Source organism: Heterodontus francisci, chromosome 14 (genome assembly GCF_036365525.1).
Source record: "Heterodontus francisci isolate sHetFra1 chromosome 14, sHetFra1.hap1, whole genome shotgun sequence".
Classification (NCBI taxonomy): Eukaryota; Metazoa; Chordata; class Chondrichthyes; order Heterodontiformes; family Heterodontidae; genus Heterodontus; species Heterodontus francisci.
In genome coordinates this window covers 86,313,742-86,338,578 of record NC_090384.1, presented here as the reverse complement: position 1 = coordinate 86,338,578, position 24,837 = coordinate 86,313,742, and the positions used below count along the sequence as shown (strand labels likewise).

Sequence of the window (24,837 nt, the reverse complement as noted above, 5' to 3'; positions counted from 1 at the left end):
CTGCAACTCATAAAGGCTACATTGTTTTGGCCAAGAGCACACAGGACAACAGATGTGCAATCTATAATGCTTCAAACTTCGGGAAATCCTGCAGTCAGAGCAAAATTCAGGGCCTTCCCTTGTTGAATATGGACATCTACAGGGAAAGTGATGAAAGTGTTTGCTCTGGCAAACATGTCAGTCACTTCCTTTATAATTGCATGGATAGCTGTTTGTCAACTGTTATTGATGTCCCTTAAAGCAGCCTGGAAGATGCTAGAGACTAAAATGTTCAGGGCTACAGTGCCTTAGACTCATCGAGTCATAGAGTTGTACAGCATAGAAACAGGCCCTTCAGCCCACCGTGTCCATGCCGACCATAATGCCTATCTATACTACCTGCCTGCCTGCATTAATTCCATATCCCTCTATGCCTTGCTCATTCAAGTACCTGTCCAGATGCCTCTTAAATGTTGCTACTGTTCCTGCCTCCACCACCTCCTCTAGCAGCTCATTCCAGATACCCACTATTATTTGTGTGAAAAATGTACCCCTTTGATCCCCTTTAAACCCCCACCCTCTCACCTTAAATCTATGCCCTCTAGTTTTAGTCACCCCTACCATGGGAAACAGACTCTGGCTATCTACCCTATCTATGCCTCTCATAATTTTATATACCTCTATCATGTCCCCTCTCAGCCTCCTTCGCTCCAGGGAAAACAGACCCAGCCTATCCAATCTCTCTTTATAACTTGAGCCCTCCAAACCAGGCAACATCCTTGTGAATCTTTTCTGCACCCTCTCTAGCTTAATCACATCTTTCCTGTAGTGCGGCAACCAGAACGGCACACGGTACTCCAAAAGCGGCCTAACCAACGTTATGTACAACTGTAACATGACGTCCCAACTCTTGTACTCAGTGCCTCGGCTGATGAAGGCAAGCATGCCATATGCCTTCTTCACCACCTTGTCTACTTGTATTGCCACTTTCAGGGACTTACCCAATGCCCTTGCTTTGGAACTTACCCAATGCCCATACTTTGGGACTTGCCGAGTGTCCTTGCTTTGGGATTTGCCCAGTGTCCATGCTTTGGGATTTGCCCAGTGTCCACGCTTTGGGACTTGCCGAGTGTCCTTGCTTTGGGATTTGCCCAGTGTCCATGCTTTGGGATTTGCCCAGTGTCCATGCTTTGGGATTTTCCCAGTGTCCTTGCTTTGGGATTTGCCCAGTGTCCTTGCTTTGGGACTTGCCCAGTGTCCTTGCATTCATTCTCTGCTCTTTCTCCAAATAGGCCAAGTCAAATCAGATTTTCAGATGGCCACCCATGGTGCAAAGGGTGAGGAAGGTATGAGAAATGGTTAGACCAAAATCCTTCTCTCAAACTTCCTGCACAAATGGAATGCCAAACATTTCAATCAAGTTACTTCCAGCAACTTAAGAAAACTAGTTCCACAAATACTTGGTAGCAGCTTTAGATCCCTTTAATTAGCTGCATATTGGAATGGCTGCATGCCTTTCAAGAATGCATCAGGCTCAGGGCATCTGCAAGAACTGGGAAATGATAATGAAAGCAGTGCAAAGTCATATTGATTTCTACATGATATCACTTCACTTAAATATGATTTTTGAACCTCCTGCCTGTTTCAGACCAAACCGTGGCTCAAACTCCAAAGGAACATTAATTGTCGCTATGAATGGACAGGATCTCTAGGATCCTGTCCAGTGAACAGGTCCCTGCCCAGTTCACTGATCCGTTATAGGAACAGGCGGGAAAGTGGAGTTGTGGCAGAAGATTGGGATGATTTTATTAAAAGACGGAGCAGGCTTAAGATGCCCTACTGACCTCTCCTGCTCCTATATTTTAAGTCGTTATGTTCTTAAACCCTGTCTGCAGCGAGAGAAAATTTGGTCATTGCTGACTTTGGCTATAGGTATCAAACTCATTCTATTGTTCAAAAATAAAAGCGGGCTGGATTTAAGAGCCTGATTTTGGGTTGCAGCCAAAGAGCTGCCGCAATCTCCCGCGCGGCAGCTCATTTAAATATCCGGGGCAGCTGTGCACAGGCACTGGCATCATTTTTAAAGGGCAGCCAGTCCTGGCAGAGTTAAATTTTTAAAGCTACACGTTCCCAAACGTTCTTAAATAAATTTCTAACATCCCTTTCCCACCCCCCATAACAATTAAATTAACTATTTTTCCTTTCCCCCCCAAATTCACTTAACTTTTAAATATGATCTCTCCACTATCCCCGAGTCTGCCCAAAGTTTAAAGTTCACTCCTACCCACCATTGCCTACACCCATTACATTTATTTGACCCATCCACCCCACGCTGAAAATCTTACCTCCTGCCCCCTCCCCACCAGTGTCACACCGGCTTTCCACAGATGGGGATTTGAAGGTGCGGGAGTGACGGCCGCCGCACTGAGAATCGCGGCAGGCCCCGAAGATGGAAGGTAAGTTTATTTAAATGTATTAATTTTATTGATTTAAATATTGAAATTCAGGTCCTGTCAACCTGTGGCGGTGGGCCGGTAGAGGGGAGGAGGGGCGCCATGGAGCCTTGCCGCCTCCAGGAGGATCAGGCTGGGCTCTCCCGGTGTCAGCCTTTGTGGCAGGCCGCTGCCAGACCCATATTCTGGCTCCCCGCGCCACGGATCCCGACATCATGGGCTTGGTAAAATCTAGCCCCGTGTTAGAAGGTTTCTGAAGTGCATTTATATAACAAAGTTTAAACTTTCCTTCAAAATTTTGAATGGATGAGTAACACTGCCAAGTATAGCATCAATGTACTAAACTCAGCATAAGCTCTGATTAACCTTCCTTGATGGCTGGCATACTATATTTGGCCAAATGTTATCAAATATTGTAACTCCTTTTAACTTGTGTTTTGCCCTGCCTCTATCTGCACTTACTATTGCAACTGATACAGCCAGCTTCCCAATGTTAAAATGGAACATCTGAAATATTATATTGTTTCATTTCTGCACCATAAAAAATACATTGATTGTACGTGAAGTTGATATGTCAATTAAGTACAAAACTACTGAATGCTTGTTAATTTGCACATAGCACATCCTCCAAAAACTCGAGAAGTATAAAGACATTTTCTTGGATCTGTGCCCAGACACACTGAATCGCCCGGAAGAAGTGAATATGGGAAAATCAGGTCTATTGGGCTGCACACCTGTAAAGGATCTGCTCAATTCTTCAATATTCAGTACATTCAGGCACTGTGATTAGCCTGAGATCCAGCAAAATCTCCCTTAATATTTCCTGTGTCGAACAAATTGCATTCATTCGTTTATGCACTGTCTGTTTTCATTCTGATGACCATAAAGGCTTATAGCACAGAATGAAAGCTTTCCGCCTATCATACCTACACCAGCTCTTTTCTTGAGCAATCCAAAACTAATCCTGTTGCCCTCCTCTCTCATCATAACTTTGGTATCATCCTTTATCAAGCATTGCGCTACTTCCTATGCAGTTGCAACTGTAGAAACTGTTCCTTATCCTTATTTTCAAATCCCTCCCTGGCCTATCTCCAGCTTATCTCTTCAGTCTTCTGAAGCTCTATATCACAGCACATGCAGGTACAACAAGCGATTAGGAACGAAAATGGCATGTTGGCCTTTATTGCGAGGGGATTGGAGTACAAGAATAAAGAAGTCTTGCTACAATTGTACAGGGCTTTGGTGCGACCACATCTGGAATACTGGGCTGAATTTAGTGTGGCTGTTTGGAGCAGGAATGCAGACGTCAGGGGACGGAGAATCGTGTCAGAAATCGGTGTCGTGACATCGTTTCCAGATTTAGTCAGTGGAGGGAAAGCATCAAGGTGGCATTACCACCCCGATGCGACGGAAAAGTAATTTAAATTGTAGAACACTTACTTTTAATACATTTGCATCTAATTCATCGCAATTCAATGGGAGCTTGGGATTAAGTGGATGGCGGGCAGTCCTCAGTGCCATGGCAGGTAGGCAGCAATGTCCAGCACTGCATAGAGGAAGAAGGAGGTGTGGCGGCCATTGTTGGCTGACAATGTTGTGCGCTCTGCAAGGGGTGGCTCGGGTTCTCAGGTGCTTTGCTAGGGGACCCGGGTCTCGAGTGCTCTGCAATGGGGTGGGGAAGGTGGTCTTCTTGGGTCCTCTGAAAGGGTGGGGTGGGGTGTTGGGTTCTTGGGTGCTCTGCAAGAGGGGTCCAGGGTCTCGGGTGGGATTGCCAGCTAAGCAGGGTCGCATTTGGTCTGCAAGGTGGGGATGGGGGGGAGGGGGGTGCGGGTCTTGGGTTTGGGTGGCTGTATTGTGTCACCAAACTGTTGGGTGAGATATTTGGTTGCCCATACTGCTGGATGAGAGGGTTGGCTATTCGAAGGGTGGGCACTGAGAATCAGGGATTCTGCTGGGAGAGGTAGCAAAAGGTCAGCTGCGAAGGCTGGGTCATCTCTGCATCGACAGTGCTCTGTCAGCCCACTGTTCACCTAGCATGGGTCTCATACACCCTGTCTTTCTGGACCCTCTGACGGAGGGAGGGCCAAGAGGCAGCTGTGCCTGCCTGTGAAGCTCCACAATGAAAACAACAGCAGCCGGCCATGTCAAGAAGGGGCCACCTTTGCCAGAGTGTACAGGACTCGAATCAGCTACCTGCAAATGTCCGAGCTGCATTGTCAGCGAAGACTACGCTTCTCCAGGAAGGCGGTCACTGACTTATGCCCCCTCCTGCAGGACGTGTTTCAACTTATGGGGTTTGGAGGTCACCCAGTGCCAGTGATCCTGAAGATCACAGTGGCACTGAACTTTTACACGTCTGGTTCTTTCCAGGGATCCACCAGGGGAATGTGTAGGGCCTCTCAGGCAACAGCCCACCACTGCATCAAGGAGATGACCAATGTCCTGTTCAAGAGGGCCGGTGACTATGTGCACTATCAGACTGACCCTGACAGTCAGGCCGAGAGGGCCATCAGATTTGGATCCATCACTGGATTTTCCTGGGTGCAAGGTTTGATAGATTGCACGCATGTGGCCATCAAGACTCCAATGGACTAACCAGCTGCCTTCATCAACAGGAACGGCTTTCATTCAATCAATGTACTACTGGTCTGCGACCATTGAAAGCATTTCCTGCAGGTGTGTGCCCACTTCACAGGAAGCAGCCATGACACCTACATGCTTCAACAGTCCCAGGTGCCACAGCTTTTCAAGCCCCCTGCTCACCTACAGGGATGGAGTCTCAGGAACAAGGGCTACCCATTGAAGACATGGCTACTGACGGCTGTGAGGAACCCTCGCAATGCAGCGGAGGAGAGGTAAAACACTTGCCAAGCCTCCACCCAAGCGACCATTGAGCAGGCCATTGGGCTGCTGAAGATGAGATTCCGTTGTCTCGATCAATCTGGTGCAGCCCTGCAGTATGGCCCAGCAAGGGTTTTGTGTATAATGCTGGTTGGCTGTGTTCTGCACAATCTAGCACTGCAGAGGGGGAGGTCTTGCATGATGATGGCATGACTGAGCGACACTCCACCAACGAGGAGGATGTGGAAGAAGGCGATGAGCAAGCAGCACTGGATGGTGAAGCCCTTGCACTGGAGGCCAGGCAGACTGAGCGATGGCCAAGGAGGCAAGAGACAATCTCATACTTAACTGCTGCCAGCCACCCTGATGGCCACAGAGAAAAAACATGATCATCATGACAGTTCTGCTAGTGTCAGTCCCTCATCCCTACTGGGGTATCCTATATAGCTCATGCTCCCGTCCACTCTCGGGAGTTTATAGGGGTGAGTTGCGAAAGAAGGTGGCCTGTGGCTAAGGTGCCGTCATGCATCTCTCAGGATGAGATGATGCTTAAACCCCTCTGCCATCGCCATTGTAGTGCCTCCCTCTTCATGGTCCTGCTTTATCCTGCGTAGCCACTTACAATCACTAAAAAGGAGAGAGATGTAGATCAGTCACCTTGGCAGAATGAAGGAGGTCATTGACCCCCTTGTGACACTGTACCCATGTCCGTGGGTGACCTCAAGGCTACTCAGCGATCTCCATCTGAGCTTATTTGGTCAGGTGGGAGGACATCTTCTTGCATTGCTGGGGAAGAGAACTTCATGCCTTTCCCTTGCAGATTGGAGGAATATCTGGGGGGAGACATCACTGAACCGTGGGACCACCCTGAGTCTTGATTCTGCCATCCTGTCTGGTCTGCCTCAGCGGGGGTTGGAGGTCCAGAGTCAAAGCTACAAGGGTCTCCGTTTTGACGAGCTTGCAGCAAATTAGTGCAAGGAAGCAATGCAAGCAGGGCTGGCAGGCCTTTAAATATGGTGCCAGCACTTGCTCTGGAGTCATCTGACACAGTATTCGGCATCTCACATCCCACCCCTGCCGCATGGTTGGACGGGCCCCACGCCTCCATTATGTAAAGTGGCCACCTGCCACATGATTGCGATGGGCCATCCGCCCACGTGACTAGTGGGAGAAGCCCCAACTTCTGGGTCCATCACTGGGACCTGCAGCAGACTCATTAAATTTAGCCCACTGGTGCAGTTTTGGTCTCCATATTTAAGAATGGGTATACTTACATTGGAGGCAGTACAGCAAAGGTTCACGAGATTGGTCCCTGGGATGAGAGGCTGAGGAAACTGGGCCTATATTCTCTGGAGTTTGGAAGAATGAGAGATGATCTCATTGAAACTTAGAATATTCTGAAGGGACTTGACAGAGTAGACACTGAGAAGTTGTTTCCGCTGGCTGGGGAATCTATAAAACCCAAGGGCATAGTCTCTGAATAAGGGGACGATCATTTAAGACTAAGATGAAGAAAACTTTCTTCACTCAAAGGGCTGTGAATCTTTGGAGTTCTCTACCCCAGAGAGTAGTGGATTCTCCATCGTTGGTTTTATTTAAGGCTGAGATCGACAGATTTTTAGTCTGTCAGGGAATCAAGGAATATGGGGAGAGAGCAGGAAAGTGGAGTTGAAGCCGAAGATCAGCCATGATCATACTGAATTGTGGAGCAGGCTCGATGGGCTGTATAGTCTACTCCTGCTCCCACTTCTTATGTTCTTGTGTTCACCCTGCTGTCTTGAGTTGACTGTGCATCATCCTCTCTACTTCATTATCAGTGGCACCATGCCCCTGTATCAGAAAGTATCTTCCTCAATCTACCGGCAGTCATCTCCGTTAACATTCCCTCCCACTGCCAGTTCAATGTCCTCGAATCTCCTAAGAAAGTGCCAGCAAAAATCCAAGAGTGTAAAACATATTTCAGGAAATGTGGTACACATTCCTGCATTTTTAACAATTTGTTTCAAACTGTAGCTTGAAATGGTTAAAGCAGAAAAATGTTCAGTATGCAAAATGTAACTTTCAAGATTTTTCACAGTGCAGACAGTATTTAGAGATATCAGTTCTTTCTTTTTAATCAGAGATGAAATGAAATCCCTGCAGGAAACCCTTCAAAAGCAGATCAATGAGGCTGCCTTGAAAGCAGAAAAACAGCAGGCTGGGGTAAGCTGTCTCAGACATAACACTTCTGTTCATTTTCTGGCTCTATGGCACTAAAAATATGAGAAATATTGCTCTTCATATAAATAAAACAACTTTGTTTGTTCTATGCAGTGTTGTAGCTTTTGGTGCTCTGTAACTTAATATTACAGATCTGCTGCCCTTACAGATCAACTTCTTAAAGGCTGAGGTGGAAAGGAAGAGCAAGCTGATAAAAGATTTACAGCAAGAGGTAAGAATCTGTTTATCCATGTATGGCTTCCTGGGGGTACAACATAAGCCTGAGGAGAAGGAAGAGAACTTGACAGAACGGTCTTTACAATACCAAGTCTAAATGTTAAATTGCAACTACGCTGTCTCTCTGTGATCAATTTGCAATGCAGTCCGCTGTGTCTGCCCTAACTTTGCATCATGAAATGCAATCTTTCCTAGTTTTGTGCAAGACTTGAAACCTAATGAGCATCATTAATCCATATAGTACATGATTTATCTTTTTTGATAGTCTACTCAATAAAAATTTTGTGATTCACTTTTATCATGAGATGCTCACTTTAGTTTATGAGAAACTATATTCCAATTAATTATTTTTTCCATGTATCTGACATTTTATGGGATGTAATTTTTTTACAAATAATAGTTGTTCACAAATAAAAGTAAAAGGTCTAATATTTAGATCTGAAGGCGTTTCATTTCACACTTGATGTTTCTCATCCGTTTAACATTGCTATGGACTTTGGACTTGGGTAGTTTTGATGGCTGTGGACATATTAATAATGCTCAGCTTCAAGCAATACAGTTCATACGGTAAAATAATCGGAAAAATATCCCTCTATTTGTTTAACCTACAGCCTCGGAATTGTTTTTGTTTCATGTGATAGTGACCAGCAATGTGGGGAATGAAATTTGTTTTTTTTGTCACTGCTTGGTTTCTGCCTTGCTGTGGTTGCCGCTGCCAACATAATAGCTTGTTAAAGTGGCAACATGTCAAATTATAACCTTCATTTACGACACAAGGTGATATATGCTTAGAGGCGCAGGGCAAGGCTAGAATACTTAATGAGTGCTTTGTATCGGTGTTTACGAAGGAAGAGGATGCTGACAAAATATAAGTAGCAGCTGAGATGGTGGAGGTAATGGATGGGGTAAAAATTAATAGACAGCATGTTCTGCTTAAAGTGGATAAGTTGCCTGGTCCGGATGGCTTTCATCCCAGGTTGCTAAAGGAAGTGGGAGTAGAGATAGTGGAAGGGCTTGCCATAATCTTCCAATTTTCCTTAGATACAAGGGAGGTGCCAGAGGATTGGTGAGTGGCAAACATAACACCCTTATTCCAGAAAGGATATAAGGACATTCCTAGTAACTATAGGCCAGACAATGTAACATCTGTGGTGGGTAAGGTTTTAAATATAATAATCAGGGGGAAAAAAATCAACTGGCACTTGGAGAGGTTTGAGTTAGTTAAGGAGAACCAGCATGGATTTGTAAAACGCATATCATGCTTTACTAATCTAATTGAGTTTTTTTAATAAAGTAACAGAGAAGGTCGATGAAGGGAATACAGTGGATGTTGTCTATACATGGATTTTGAGAAAGAATTTGATAAAATGCGACATAAGGAGATGGAGCAGAATGGTTCCAAGCATGAGGAATTTTAGCTACAAGGTTAGGTTGGAGGAGTTGGGGTTGTTCTCCTTGAAGTTGATCTCCCCCAAAGGAGATTGAGGGAAGACCGATCGAGGTGTACAAGATTATGACAGATTTTAGTTAAGCTGACAAAGAAAAGTTATTTCCATTAGCTGATAGTACAAGGACTAGGGGACACAGATTTTCAGTCTTGGGCAAGAGATATGAGGGGAATATGAAGAAGAACTTTTTTACTAAGTGGGTGGTAATGACCTGAAACTCGCTGCCTATGAGGGTGGAGGAAGACGAGATGATCAATGATTTCAAAGGGAAATTGGATGGGCACTTGAGGGAAATAAACTCGCAGGGCGGCGCAGATACAGTGGGGGGGAATGGGACTGACTGGATTGCTCTACAGAATCCAGTATAGACTTGATGGGCTGAATGGCCTCCTTCTGTGCCATAATGACTCTATAGACTCTAACTCAATCAATCTACCTTTCCCTACTCTGTAACCTATTTGTGTGTGTATAAACTTCTAGTGTGTGAGTGTGAGTGCAAGTTGGCACACAGTTTATTATTTTCTTTAGTTCAGTTTAAAATAGTTAACCTCTTTCTTTGGTAAACTCAAAAAAAAAACCCTGTCTGATTGATTCTTGTTATGATCATAGCAAGTAAGTAATCAAACATCTACTGAACTGGCCAGTACATCACTTTAAAAAAGAATTAAACCTGTTGTGGTCAAACAGGGAGAGGGAAAAAGGGAAGCCCTTCGACCCCTCCTCACCTGACCGCAACAGAAAATATATAGGCCAGCGAACATAGGGGTGATGCGAACAGGATTTGATGCTTGTTACGGCCATGTGGTGAGACGTGGGTGGCTCCCACTGTTCAACTCCCCAGCTGACTGCAGCAAGTGTGTTTTGTTATTGGGGATTAACCCATTTGCTGTTTTATTTATCAAATAAACAGACAGTGACTGGTTCTCTTGTTGGTTTAAAAACAGAAAATCAATGGTATATTGATCAATATGCCTTATCTTAAAATTTTCACAACTGCATCCATTCACACATTCACTCACACACACACACACATGAAGAGACAGATAGAGAGAGAAAAAGGGGAAAGTGATTTTTAGTGGGGGGGGGGGGGGTGGATATCATGATAAACCCTATTGAATTCTCTTGTGAATTGAATTCTCGTTGGGTGCAGGCCTGAGATGATGGTAGATTTCTCTCTTGATTGAAAGTTCAGTTGAAGACGATGTTTCACTTCTAGGTCACTGCTGTCTAGTATAGATGTCATATTCTACAGTAGGACACGTTCCTTCTGGTGTGCTGGAACACAAGCAGCTGGATGTTGCTTTTTTTCTCTCTCTTTCTCTGGACTCTCTCTCTCTAGGCTCCTGTTTTAAGGTCAAAGTGTGCTACCTCTCACCTCCTGGTAAGACACACTCTGGTCTCCTCCCCATGGTGATCGCACAATGGCTACTACATGGATACTTCACACCTTCTTTATTTGAGAAGAAGACATTCAATTCTAGAATATTTTAGGATAGAGTGCAATTGTCACCTCTTAGCTTTGAAGATTTTTTCATTTGTCCCTATCAGACAGTTTGAATCCACAAAGGCCAAGCTTTTTTCTTTGGCAGGCATTTTGGACCACATTGTTCACTTTTTAAAGAGAAAGGTTCATTTTTTAAAAGACAAAGCCAGTTTTTACCACTCTTCAGATTTTGTTCATGATTGTTGTATCATTGCACTTCTTGTGTGCGTGACATGCTAGCTGAGATAAGAGCAGCAGAGTTTAGGAAGACTCAAGTTTACAGAGGTTGTAAGTTGGGTGGCTGGCCAGGGGAGCATTGTAATAAAAGCAGAAAGTTCTGGAAATACTCAGTAGGTCTGCAGCATCTGTGGCAAGAGAAACAGAGTTGACCTTTCCAGTTGGGTATGACTCTTCTTCAGAACTGAAGGAAGGTGGAAATGTAATGGGTTTTATGTTGCTGAAAGGGGGGAGGAGGAGGAAGAAGAACAAAAGGGAAAGTCTGTGATGGGATCGTGGGCCGGAGAGATTAAATGACAACAATGTCATGGAATAAAAGGCAAAGCGAGTGGTAATAGTTTTAGTAAAGGACAAAGCATTTGTCCAGAGAGAACGTTATTGGCAGAATAATGAACAGCTCTGTCTGAAAGCAAAAACATGAAATACAGGTTTAAGACTGTATATGGTAAAAATAAAACAATCAAAATGGTGGTATGGTCTGAAATTGTTCAACTCAACATTGAGTCCAGATGGCTATAAAGTGTCTAATCAGAAGATGAGGTGCTGTTCCTCCAGCTTGTGTTGACCTTCACTGGAATACTGCAGCAGGCTGAGGACAGAAATGTGGGCATGAGAGCAAGGTACGGAATTAAAATGGCAAGCAACTGGAAACTCGGGGTCATGCTTGTGTACTGAGCAGAGGTGTTCCACAAAGTGGTCACTCAATCTGCGTTTGGTCTCCCCAATATAGAGGATACCGCATTGTGAGCAGTAAATACAGTATACTAAATTGAAAGAGGTACGTAAATTGCTGCTTCACCTGGAAGACATGTTTGGGGCCTTGGATAGTGAGGACAGAGGGGATAAAAGGGCAGGTGTTACACCTCCTGTGATTGCATGGGAAGGTGCTGTGAGAAGGGGACAAGGTGTCGGGGGGTGATGGAGGAGTGGACCCTTCGGAATGCTGACAGAGGAGGGGAGAGGAAGATGTGTTTGGTGGTGGCATCATGCTGGAGGTGGTGGAAATAGTAGATGATTGTTTGGAGGCTGGTGGGGTGGAAAGTGAGAACAAAGGGAACTATTACAGTTCTAGGAGGGAGGGAAAGGGGTGAGAGCAGAAGCGCAGGATATGGGTCAGACACGTTCGAGGTCCCTGTCAACCACAGTGGGCAGGAATCCTCGGTTGAGAATAAAGGAAAATATATCAGAAACGCTGTTGTGGAAGGCATCGGAATATTTGTGCCTAGACATAATAAAGACTTGGATGAGGGTTTTAGCAGCAGAAGAACTGAGGCAAGGAAGAGATGGGTGATGCTTCGGAGGTTGGAGTAGGAATTCTCTGTGATGGAGAGATTATGGGGTCAGAAGCTCAGTTCAGGGTCAAATAGGATGTCAAGGTTGCAAGCAGTCTGGTTCAGCCTCAGCCAGTGGCTGGAGAAAGGGCCAGAATCTATTGCTAGGGAATGAAGATTGTGGCTTGGACTGATAACAATGGTTTTGGTCTTCCCAATATTTAATATAATTTCAGCTCATCCAATAATGGGTGTCAGGCAAGTGGCATGACAAATCCGAAGCAGAAGGTGAAGTTTAAGAAGTAGCGGGCTAAAATAAAGGGATAGAAAGGCAACTGAAGGCACAATTTTAAAACAAATGACAGAGTAGCAAGCCCCCAGCACCCTGTTTACTGCCGACTAAAATTAAGGCAGGTCTTCATGACATGTTTGCAAGAAGAGCTGTCCTCTGTGTCACTCCACAGCACTATCCCAAAGGTCAGCACTGCAACACTCCAGGGAGGAGCTGCAACCAAGTTGACCATTGCTGTCACTAATATGTCTTTTAAGTGGGTTCACCCCAAGTTCCCACTCCCAACCATGCTAACGCCAGGTTTTCTGGGTGTAGGTTGGAACTAGCTTGCTGTATGCGGTGAAGTCATGCAGAGCATATCACCTCCCCACACCATCCCCTCCCCCCACACCTCTATCTCAATGGACAGGGACTTCCACTACCCACCCAGAAAATAAAAATAGGTACAAATGATATCTACATAATTTAACCTTTTATTACATCCCATTTGCACCTATTTTCAGGATGTAATGGAAATACCAACTAGCCCTTTATTATATGAACCTGTTGCTTTGCCACGCATCAAATCTAGAGGCCCAGGCCCAGGTACTTGGTGATGATTAAAGATCACTGGTTGGGTGTGTTGGGAAGGACGGATAATTTTCACATCTGTCTTGGATCGCAATCTGGCAGTTGCAGATGAGCTGTTCATTGTACATCACATTCTATTTTCTAAATAAAAATGAAGAGCAGTGTATAACAGACTGACAGTCTGCAACTGCCAGATTACCACCTCTACAGAAAGTGAAAATTACCCCCACTGACTATGGATGTTGGATCAGGAAGGTCTGCAGACAACTTGGAACATAAAGTCGGCTTTACCAGTGTCCACCAGATTGACCAGGGCTCTCCATTGCTACACTTCTGGCCCTGTCCAGGCTAGTGGAGGGCATCCTAAGATGCTCAAATGATGGAGCTAATTCTTTCAAAATATACAAATATTCAGGTTTAACTATATTAACCGTTACTGCACTTCTACATGGATGAGTTCAGGTTGTGTCAAAAGTAAAGAGAACCACAGGATATTGTAATAAGGCATTGTGGGAATGTTATATTATCATATTCTTCCAGTCATCTACACACACAGAATAAGAACTACAATAATTTGAGGTGTTTTTTTTGGTGTAACTAATTGAAAAATGACAACTCTAATTTCCAGGACATGACAGTTTAGCTGAATGACATTTTTGAATGTGATTCACGTACATGAATTTGTCACGATGATTTGTCAGCTCATCTGAAGTTGAATTCTCTGCATGACATTTAAGATTAGACATTAGTCACCTAAATCTGACGGTTATCAAAGGGGGTTTGAAACCTCAGGAAGTATTTTGAATGTTGAAAGAAGTTTTAAGAGTGCAAAACCAGAGGTTTAAGTAAGGTTCAATTGTTTTAGGTCTTTAGAAGTAGAGAATATAAAGTGCTCTTCAATAGTGAATTAAGTAGTTTATATTTTGAAGCACAGCAAGAAAATATAGTATAAGAGCCAATAATGAAAGTAGAGTACATGCAAGGTAGGTTAAAGTTAAGAAGTGAAGGTGACTGAGGAAAGACGAAGACCATGAATGGTGACTTGCAACAGATGTACCCCAAAGCTGAAACCAGAACAAGGCAGAATGACTGAATGATGAAGCCAGCCTGATAACCAAGAAAGGGGATTGTACGATTTTATGCTCAGAGCATCTAAGGGACAGCCTTAATACTAGAAGCTTCCTGGTGATACTTTAAATAATTAATTAATAAAACAGATCGATATAAATGGGTTTGATCTAATAGTCATTACAGAGACATGGTTGCAGAGTGACCAAGGTTGGGAACTAAATATTCCAGGATAACTGACTTTTAGAAGTTTTTAGAATAGGCAAAATGGAAAAAGAGGTAGCCCGGGGGCCGGAAACAGAGAGACCGAGAGAAGAGCGAGAGAGCAAGGCGGGAGCGGAGACTTAAAAAGCATGCCAAAAGGGACAGAGTCAGAGGCCAGAGACAGAGAGAGGAGCGAGAGAGTACAGCGTGAGTAGAGGTTTAAAAAGCGTACCAAAAGGGACAGAGTCAGAGGCCAGAGGCAGACAGACTGAGAGAGGAGTGAGAGAGCACAGCAGGAGTGGAGGTTTAAAAAGCACGCCAAAAGGTTCAGGATCAGAGGCCGGAGACAGAGAGACCGAGAGAGGAGCGAGAGAGCACAGGAAAAATCAGAAAGTGACATCAGAGTGACGTCACAATCAACAGTGAGAGCAGGGACACAGAAAGCAGCTGGGGTGAGTATACAGGTAATCTTTTAATTTTAATTTAATTTAAATCAAATATAGAATAAGACTTGATTGATTTATTAGTATATAAACTAATAAACTAAAGCAAATTTTATAATTTATAGTAGAGTGAGAGAGAGAGACCAGTAGGGAGTGTATTAGTTCAAATGGGACAACTTAATACATAATTTGTATGAGTATTAAGTATTATTAGCGTTTATCAGTATTAGTAAGGTTTACTAATAGTGACCACCTCCAGGCGCTAACCCATTGTCTCTCGAGACAAGGAGGCCAAAGATGAAGATGACTAATAGTAGTAAGGTTTATTAGTATTAGAAAAGCTTTATTATCATTGGTAAGGTCTATTATATTCATGATGTGCAGATTACAAGCTGAGTGTGGAGATTCGAGTTTGGTGAGTGGCGAGTAAGGTGAAGGGGCGGAGGTGCTCCATTTTTCTTTCTTCTATTTTTTTAACCCTCCAGTATTTGATTCTTGCTTTGGTGCAGTGGAAGGAGCCATTTGGTGAGTACCTGGTAAGCTACTCTATTTATAATAAACTGTCCGTAAACTTAAGTTATGGCAGGGCAGCTCTGCCGAGTGGAATGTGCAGCCTGTGGCATGTGGGAAGTCATGGACACACCATGTGTCCTAGACAAACACATCTGCAGGAAGTGTCACCGGCTGCAGAAGCTTGAGCTGTGGGTTTTGGAACTTGAGCGGCGGTTGGAGTCACTGTTGTGCATCCGCTAGGTGGAGGACTACATGGATAACACGTAGTTTAGCGAGATGGTCACACCGCAGATTAGGAGCATGTAGGCAGATAGGGAATGGGTGACCGCCAGGCAGTCTAAGAGAACCAAGCGGGTAGAGCGGGAGTCCCCTGATATGATCTCACTCGCTAATCGGTTTTCCATTTTGGATACTGGTGAGGGTGATGGTTCCCCAGAGGAGTGCAGTCAGAGCCAAGTTTGTGGCACCACAGGTGGCTCAGCAGCACAAGAGGGGAGGAAGAGAAGTGGAAGAGCAGTAGTGATCGGGGATTCTTTAATTAGAGGAATAAACAGGTGTTTCTGCGGCACTAAACGTAACTCCAGGATGGTATGTTGCCTCCCTGGTGTCAGAGTCAAGGATGTCAGGGAGAGGCTGCAAGACATTCTTCTGGGGGAGGGTGAACAGCCAGAGGTCATGGTCCACATTGGGGATGAGGTCCTGAAAGCAGATTTTAGGGAGCTAGGAAGGAGATTAAAAAGCGGTAATCTCAGGATTACTCCCAGTCCCATGTGCAAGTGAGCATAAGAATAGGAGCATTGAGCTATTGAACATGTGGCTGGAGAACTGGTGTAGGAGGGAGGGCATCAGATTTCTAAGACATTGAGACTGGTTCTGGGGCAGGTGGAATGTGTACAAGATGGACAAGTTGCATCTTAACAGGACTGGGATGAATATCCTTACAGGGAGATTTGCTAGTGCTGTTGGGAAGGGTTTGAACTAAGCTGTCAGGGGGATGGGAACCTGAGAGGGAGTTCAGATTGGAGGGAAGTAAAACTGGTAACTAGTTGGGGGTGTGGGAACCAGGAACAAGTATAACAGAGGAATACCAAGGTGCACAGAATACTGGGGGAGACAGATAGTACGAGAGTAAGGAATAGTACGTTATTAGGTGGGGTCAGAGTAAGGGATAAAGTAATAAAGTCTGAATCAGGGTTAATGTACATGTATGTGAATGCATGGAGTGTGGTTAATAAGTCTGGTGAGGTACAGGTGCAGATTGCCATGTGGAAATATGATGTTGTGGCTATAACAGAGACCTGGCTCAAAGAAGGGCAGGACTGGGTGTTAAATATTCCTGGATACAAGGTGTTCAGGAAAGATAGGGAAGGGAAAAAAGGGAGAGGGGTGGCAGTATTGATTAAGGAGAGCACTGCAGTGCTGGAGAAAAAGGATGTCCCAGAGGGGTCGAGGATAGAATCAATTTGACTAGAGCAAAGGAACAAAAAAGGTGCAGTTACATTTCTCAGTGTTGTCTATAGGCCACCAGCTAGTGGGAAGGACGTAGAGGAACACATTTGTAAGGAAATTACAGAGAGGTGAAAAAATTATAGGGTAATTTTAATGGGGAGCTTTAATTATCCAAACATAGGCTGGGATAATAGTAGTGTAAAGGGCAGTGAAAGGCAAGAGTTCCTAGAGTGTGTTCAGGAAAACTTTCTACAACTGTATGTTGCTAGTCCAACAAGAAATGAGGCATTGCTAGACCTGGTTCTTGGGAATGAGGTGGGCCAAGTGGATCAAGTATCAGTAGGAGAGCATTTAGGGGATGGTGATCATTGTATTGTAAGGTTTAGGCTGACTATGGAAAAGGACATAGAGCAATCCAGGGTAAGAATAATTAACTGGGGGAAGGCCAACTTCAATGGGGTAAGAATGGAGGTGGGGTGAATAAATTGGAGTCAAAAGCTGGCAGGAAAGCCAGTAGATGAACAATGGGCTACCTTCAAAGAAGAGATAGTTCTGGCATAGTCAAGGTATGTTCCCTCAAAGGGGAAAAGTAGAGCAAACAAATCCAGACCTCCCTGGATGATAAAGGAGGTAGAGATTAAGATAAAAAAGAAAAAGTTTGCTTGAGACAGATGCCATTAAGACAAATACTATCAAGAACCAGGCTGAATATAGAAGGTCCAGAGGGGAAGTGAAAAAGCAAATAAGAGAAGCAAAGAGAAAGCATGAAAGGAAATTGGCAGCTAGCATTAAAGGAAATCCCAAAGTTTTCTATAGGCATATAAATAGTAAAAAGGTGGTAAAAGGAGGAGTGGGGTCGATTGAAGAACAGAAAGGGAATTTACACATGGAGGCAGAGGGCATAGCAGAGGTATTTAATGAATACTTTGCATCTGTCTTTACCAAGGAAGAAGATGCAACCCAGGCAATGTTGAAAGACAAGGTAAGTCAGACACTAGAGGGGTTTAAAATTGATAAAGGGGAAGTATTAGATAGGCCGTCTGAACTTGAAGTGCATAAAGCACCAGGGCTGGATAAGATGCATCCAAGAATACAGAGGGAAGTGAGGGTGGAAATCGCAGAGGCACCAGCCATAATTTTTCAGTCTTCCTTGGACTCAGGGGTGGTTCCAGAGGACTGGAGAATTGCAAACAATACACCCTTGTTCAAAAAAGGGTGTAAAGATAAGCCTGGCAACTACAGGCTTATCTTCATTGGTGGGAAAACTAAAAAAAAAAATTCGGGACAAAACATGGACAAATGCGAGTTAATTAAGGAAAGCCTGCATGGATTACTTAAGGGAAAATCATGTTTAACTAACTTGCTGGAGTTTTATGAGGAGGTAACAGAGAGGGTTGATGAGGGAAATGCTGTTGATGTGGTGTACATGGACTTTCAAAAGGCATTTAATACAGTGCCACACAACAGACTTGAGAGCGAACTTGTAGCTCCTTGAATAAAAGGGACGGTAGCAAAATGGATACGACATTGGCTGAGTGACAGGAAACAAAGAGTAGTGGTTAATGGATGTTTTTCGGGCTGGAGGAAGGTTTGTAGTGGAGTTCCCCAGGGATCAGTGTTGGGACTGTTGCTTTTCCTGGTATATATTAATGACCTAGACCTTGATGTAAAGGGCACAATTTCAAAGTTTGCAGATGATAGGAAACATGGAAGCATTGTTAACTGTGGGGAGGATAGTGTAGAACTTCAAAAGGACATAGACAAGTTGGTGGAATGGGCAGACAGATGGCAGATGAAGTTCAATGCAGAGAAATGTGAAGCGATTCATTTTGGTAGGAAGAACATGGAGAAACCATATAGAATAAAGGTCACAATTCTAAAGGGGGTGCGGGAGCAGATGGACCTAGGTGTATATGTGCATAAGTCATTAAATGTAGCTGGACAGGTTGAGAGAGCAGTTAATAAAGCATACAGTATCCCGGGCTTTATTAATAGAGGCCAACTGTGTAACAGCTCCGACAACCAATTTTGTCTGCAGCAGCTGTGGAAGAGTCTGTCACTCTAGAATTTGCCTTTATAGCCACTCCAGGCACTCCTTCACAAACCACTGACCACCTCTAGGTGCTTACCCATTGTCTCTCAAGACAGAGAGGCCAAAGAAAGAAGAAGAAGAAAAAAGAATTAATAGAGGCATAGAGGACAAGAACAAGGAAGTTATGTTGAACTTGTATAAGACATTAGATCGGCCTCAGCTGTAATATTGTGTCCAATTCTGAGCGCCGCACTTGAGTAAAGATGTGAGGGCATTGGAGAGAGTACAGAAGAGAGTCACGAGAATCGTTCCAAGGATAAGGAATTTCAGTTATGAAGACAGATTGGAGAAGTTAGGACTGTTTTCCTTGGAGGAGAGGAGGCTGAGAGGTGATTTGATAGAGGTATTCAAAATTATGAGGGGTCTGGACAGAGTAGATAGAGAGAAACTGTTCCCAGTTGTGAAAGGATCGAGAACGAGAGGGCACAAGAGACATTTAAAGTATTTGGTAAGTGAAGCAAAAGTGACATGAGGAAAAACTTTTTCACGTAGCGAGTGGTTAAGGTCTGGAATGTGTTGCCTGAGAAAATGGGGGAGGCAGGTTCAATTGAAGCATTCAAAAGGGAATTAGACAGTTATATAAAAAGGAAGAATGTGCAGGGTTATGGGGAGAAGGCAAGGGAATGGGACTGAGGGAATTGCTCTTTCAGAGAGCTGGTGCAGACTTGATGGGCTGAATGGCCTCCTTCTGCACTGTTACAATTCTGTGATTCTGTAAAGGATGGGATAAGGACAATAGAGAGAAAGGATGTTAGCCTGGAAAATCAAGATGCAGAATCAGTTTAGGTGGAACTAAGAAACAGCAAAGAGCCGCAAAACACTGGTGGGAGCAGTTTGTAGGATTCCTAAAAGTAGGTGTAGTGTCAGACTGAGTATAAATCGGGAAATTAGAGATGCACGTAACAGGATAATAGAGTAACCAAGTTTGCTATAATAGTGTAGGGGACAAGGTCATAGAACAAAATCAAGATAGTTTTCTAGATCAGCATGTTGTGTCCTCAGTACCTTGCTCTATGGCAGCGAGGCCTGGACAACGTATGCCAGCCAAGAGCGACGTCTCAATTCATTCCATCTTCGCTGCCTCCGGAGAATACTTGGCATCAGGTGGCAGGACCGTATCTCCAACACAGAATTCCTCGAGGCGGCCAACATCCCCAGCTTGTACACACTACTGAGTCAACGGCGCTTGAGATGGCTTGGCCATGTGAGCCGCATGGAAGATGGCAGGATCCCCAAAGACACATTGTACAGCGAGCTCGCCACTGGTATCAGACCCACCGGCCGTCCACGTCTCCGCTTTAAAGACGTCTGCAAACGCGACATGAAATCCTGTGACATTGATCACAAGTCGTGGGAGTCAGTTGCCAGCGTTCGCCAGAGCTGGCGGGCAGCCATAAAGACAGGGCTAAAATGTGGTGAGTCGAAGAGACTTAGTAGTTGGCAGGAAAAAAGACAGAGGCGCAAGGGGAGAGCTAACTGTGCAACAGCCCCGACAAACAAATTTCTCTGCAGCACCTGTGGAAGAGCCTGTCACTCTAGAATTGGCCTTTATAGCCACTCCAGGCGTTGCTTCACAAACCACTGACCACCTCCAGGCGCGTATCCATTGTCTCTCGAGATAAGGAGGCCCAAAAGAATGTTGAGGAATCAACTGGGGAACAGGTTATTTTAGATCTAGTATTGTGCAACAAAAAAGGACAATTAATAAACTCTGTAGTAAAGGAGCCTTTGAGGAAGACTGACCATAAAATGATAGAATTTTATATTGTATTTGATAGTGATTTAGTTAAGTCCAAAACCAGGGCCTTAAATCTGAACAAGGCAAATTACATAGTTATGAGGGGCAAGTTGGCTAAGGTAGATTGGGAAACTAGATTAAAAGATATGACAGTAGATAAGCAATGGAAAATATTTAAAGAATTAATTAATAATTTGCAACATTCATTCCCTTAAGGAATAAAAACTCCACAGGAAAAGTGGCTCAACCATGGCTCACAAAAGAAGTTGAAGATAGTATCAGATTAAAGGAAGAGGCTGAGAATGTTACCAAAAAGAATGGTCAGCCTGGGGATTGGGAGGATTTTAGAATTCAGCAATGGATGACCACGAAATTGATTCTAAAAAAAGAGAAAATAGAATATGAGAGTAGAAAAACAAGAGACAGAAAAACAGATTGTAAAAAATTCTATTGGTATGTAAAAAGAGATTAGCACAGTAAATGTAGGTCCCTTGGAGACAGAGACAGAAGAAATTGCAGTAGTAGTGAAGTCTTGCTTCAATTTTATTAAACCTTGGTTAGACTGCGTCTGGTGTACCGTGTGCAGTTTTGGCCCCCTTTCCTTAGGAAGGATATTATTGCCATAGAGCGAGTGCAACGAAGGTTCACCAGACTTGTTCCCAGGATAGTGAGACTTTCCTATGAAGAGAGATTGGGGAAACTGGGCCTGTATTGAGAGGTGATCTCAAAATACCTGAAGGGATAGACGGGGTCAGTGCAGGTAAGATGTTTTCCCTAGTTGGGGAGTCTAGAACCAGGGGACACAAGTTCAAAATAAGGGGGAAGCCACTTAGGACAGAGATGAGGAGAAATTTCTTTACTCAAAACGTTGTGAATCTTTGGAATTCTCTACCCCAGAGGGCTGTGGAAGCTCAGTCGTTGAGTATGTTTAAAGTAGAGATTGACAGATTTCTAAATACCAGTGACATAAAGGGATATGTGGATAGTGTGGGAAAAAGGCATTGAAGTGGATGATCAGCCATGATCATATTGAATGGTGGAGCAGGCTCGATGGGCTGAATGGCCTAGTCCTGCTCTTATTTTCCTATGTTCCTAGATATGAAATGAATACTTTATATCTATCTTCATGGTAGAAGACACAAAAACTTTCCAGAATTAATGAGGATCCAAGGGTCTCGTAAGATTGAGAAATTAGCATTAGTAAAGAAATAGTACTAGAAATTAAAGCAGCTAAAAGCCAAAAAATCCCTGACGACTACATCCTAGGGCTTTAAAAGAGATGGGTACAGAGATAGTGGATACATTGATTTTGATCTTCTTTAGATTCTGGAATGGTCCCTGTAGATTGAAGGGTAGCAAACCTGGCCCACTATTCAAGAAAGGAGGAGAAAAGAAACAGTGAACATTAGGCCAGATGGCTTGACATCAGTAGTAGGGGAAATGCTAGATTCTATTAATAGGGATATGATGACAGGGCACCTTAAAAATTATAATATGACTGAGCAGAGACAGTACAGATTTCTGAAAGGGAAATCGTGTTTGACAAATCTGTGAGAGTTTATTGAGGTTGTAACTGACAGAGTAAATAACATGGAACCAATGGAATCACTTTGTTCGTATATTCAAAAAGTATTTGATAAGGTGCCACACAATGGGGTTATTATGCAATATTATGGCTCAGGAGATTGAGGAAAATACACTAGCATGGATTGACTATTGGTTAACAGACAGAAAACAATAGGAATAAACTGGTCATTTCTGGGTTGGCAGGCTGTAACTAGCAGGGTACTGCAATGATTAGTGCTTGGAGCTCAGCTATTTATGATCTATGTCAATGACTTAGATAAGGGGACCGAATACAATGTATCCAAGTCTATAGATGATACAAAGTTAGGAGGGAAATTAAGCTGTGAGAAGGACACAAAGGCTGCAAACGAATATAGATAGGTTAAGTAAGTGGGCAAGATGGGATGGAATGAGGAGGTGTGAAATTATCCACTTTAGTAGAAAAAATAGAAAAGCAGATTTTTTTTAAAGGTGAGAGAATAGGAAATAGTGGTAATCACAAAAAGTTAACATGCAGGTACAGCAATTAGGAACATTAGCTTTTATTGCAAAGAATCAGAGTACAAGAGTTACAACATCGTACTGCACTTACAGAGGGCCTTGGTGAAACCATACCTGTAGTACCGTGTACAGTTTTAGTCTCCTTATCTAAGGAAAGATATACATGTTTTGGAGGTGACAAAGATTCACTAGACTGATTTCTGAGATCAGGGGATTGTCCTATGAGGAAAGATTGAGTAGATTAGGCCTATATTCCCTAGAGAAGATGGGATTTAGAGGTGATCTCAATGAAACATAAAATTATTAAGGGGCTTGACAGGGTAGATGCTTGGATGATGTTTCCCCTGTCTGGAGAGTCTAGAACTAGGGGTCACAGTCTCAGAATAAGGGGTTGGCCATTTAGGATTGAGATGATGAAACTTTTCTTCACTCAGAGGATTGTGAATTTTTAGAATTCTCTACCCTAGAGAGCTGTGAATGCTCAGTTGAATATATTCAAGACAGAGATCAACAGATCTTTGTATGCTAAAGGAACGAGGGGATTTGGGGATAGTGCAGGAGGGGGAGTTGAGATAAAAGATCAACCACGATCTTAGAGAATGCTGGATCAGGCTTGAAGGGCTGAATGGCTTATCCTGCTCCTATTTCTTATTTTCTTCTATTCTTATGAAAAATAAAACTATACAAAATACCTTCAGCACTCACTATCCTCTGCATTTCCTCAACTGTCATCCTTGCCCATCCTTTGCTGTTCTATTCCTTTTTTATTCACTGGCCAGTGGTGTCAGGCCCAGAATCATTATTTTAAGAGAAATATAAGTATAGCAGAACAACATTGGGGTAATTTTTGGAAAATGTGTTTCCAGAATGGATCTCGCCTGCCAGGAGTCCATATCAGGAATTCTGGTGTGAGCTTTTCCATCCATTAAAAACCTAAATTTCCACTGCCAGTGGCTATTGAGTGAGGATGCACGCTAGGAAAACAATTTTGTAAGATTATCTCTTATTAGTATTAGAGTGTTAGTTAGAATAGAGAAGCAGCCTGCCAAAAAACAGAAATGTAGAAGACATCAAGAGGTTCATTGAAGATATACCGTCGGGGTGAAAAATGAGTAGACAGAAGAGGATGAAAAGGCTAGGTTACAGGTCTTACATTAATGCCCTCCAGGATACAAACTCATAAATAGCTGTTTGTGCTATTCAGAAATTGTGTGGTTACTCAAAGTTTCTGTAAGAATTAACATCTATCAGTAACCCTTGCTAGTATCTGTATCAGGTGCATATTGCACATTATAACTCCCATCGTGGGGTGACCAATGGAGCAGGGAAAGTAATAACAAGGCTGAGCAGCTGTTAATGGCATCAAAAAGGAACCTAAACACCTGAATTCATAAAATCTAGCATCTCATCTGCTTTATTTTACAGTTTTACCAACTTGTCCTTCACTTCTATGGATTTGTATAACTGAACCCTTAAGTCTCAGCTATTCCCTACAGTACAAACATGACTCAGTTTAAAAGTGTTTCACTGGCTGTAAAGTGCTTTGGGATGTCCTGAGGTAGTCATGTAACCTCTTTTATTGTATTTCTTTTTACTCTTTTTAAAGTTTTACCATTTGGCGTCTATTTCATCTCTTTATTTTTCCTGTAAAATAGTGAGATTGAGGAGGTAACACTGCAAGAATCATCATGCATTGATGATGAGGAGTACATGGTGTTGGTGGCAGAGAAAGACAAAGCACCTTCTACTTGAAAAGCCAATAAGAGTTTTGCCTCTACTAGAGTGCTTTGGGATTCTCAGCTGACAAGGTCTTTGTATAATGGCAGCTGTGGTTCAGTTGGTAGCTCTCTTATTGCTAAGTCAGAAGGTCATGGGGTCTGAATCCCATTCCAAAGACATAAGCATAAAAATATGTGCTGAATTCAGTGCTGTATTGTCAGAAGTGCTCTCTTTCAGATGAGATATTAAACTGAGACACTGCCTATGCTTTCAGGTGGATTAAAAAAGTCTTGATGCTATTTTGAAGAAGAGCAGGGAAGTTATCCCTGGGCTCCTAGCTAATATTTATCCTTCAATCAACCATTAAAACAGATTATCTGATCATTATCACATTGCTGATTGTGGAAGCTTGCTGTGTTCAAATTGGCTGCGATGTTTCCTATATTACTGCAGTTCAAAAGCTACTTAATTGGCTGTAAAGTGCTTTGCGATGCCCTGAGGCCATGAAAGGTGCAATATAATTCGGGATGGGCA

At 43.4% G+C, this 24,837-nt stretch overlaps 1 protein-coding gene across 2 annotated transcripts in view; it reads left to right on the top strand.

Moving 5' to 3' along the window:
* The window catches only part of luzp2 (leucine zipper protein 2), a 355,809-nt gene that overhangs the window by 192,261 nt on the left and 138,711 nt on the right, over nt 1-24,837 (top strand). For both annotated transcript variants that reach the window (XM_068046915.1, XM_068046914.1), the window contains exons 4-5: nt 7,394-7,475; nt 7,642-7,704. In XM_068046915.1, the coding sequence (XP_067903016.1) occupies nt 7,394-7,475; nt 7,642-7,704 (145 nt within the window). The remainder of the gene's footprint in view (nt 1-7,393; nt 7,476-7,641; nt 7,705-24,837) is intronic.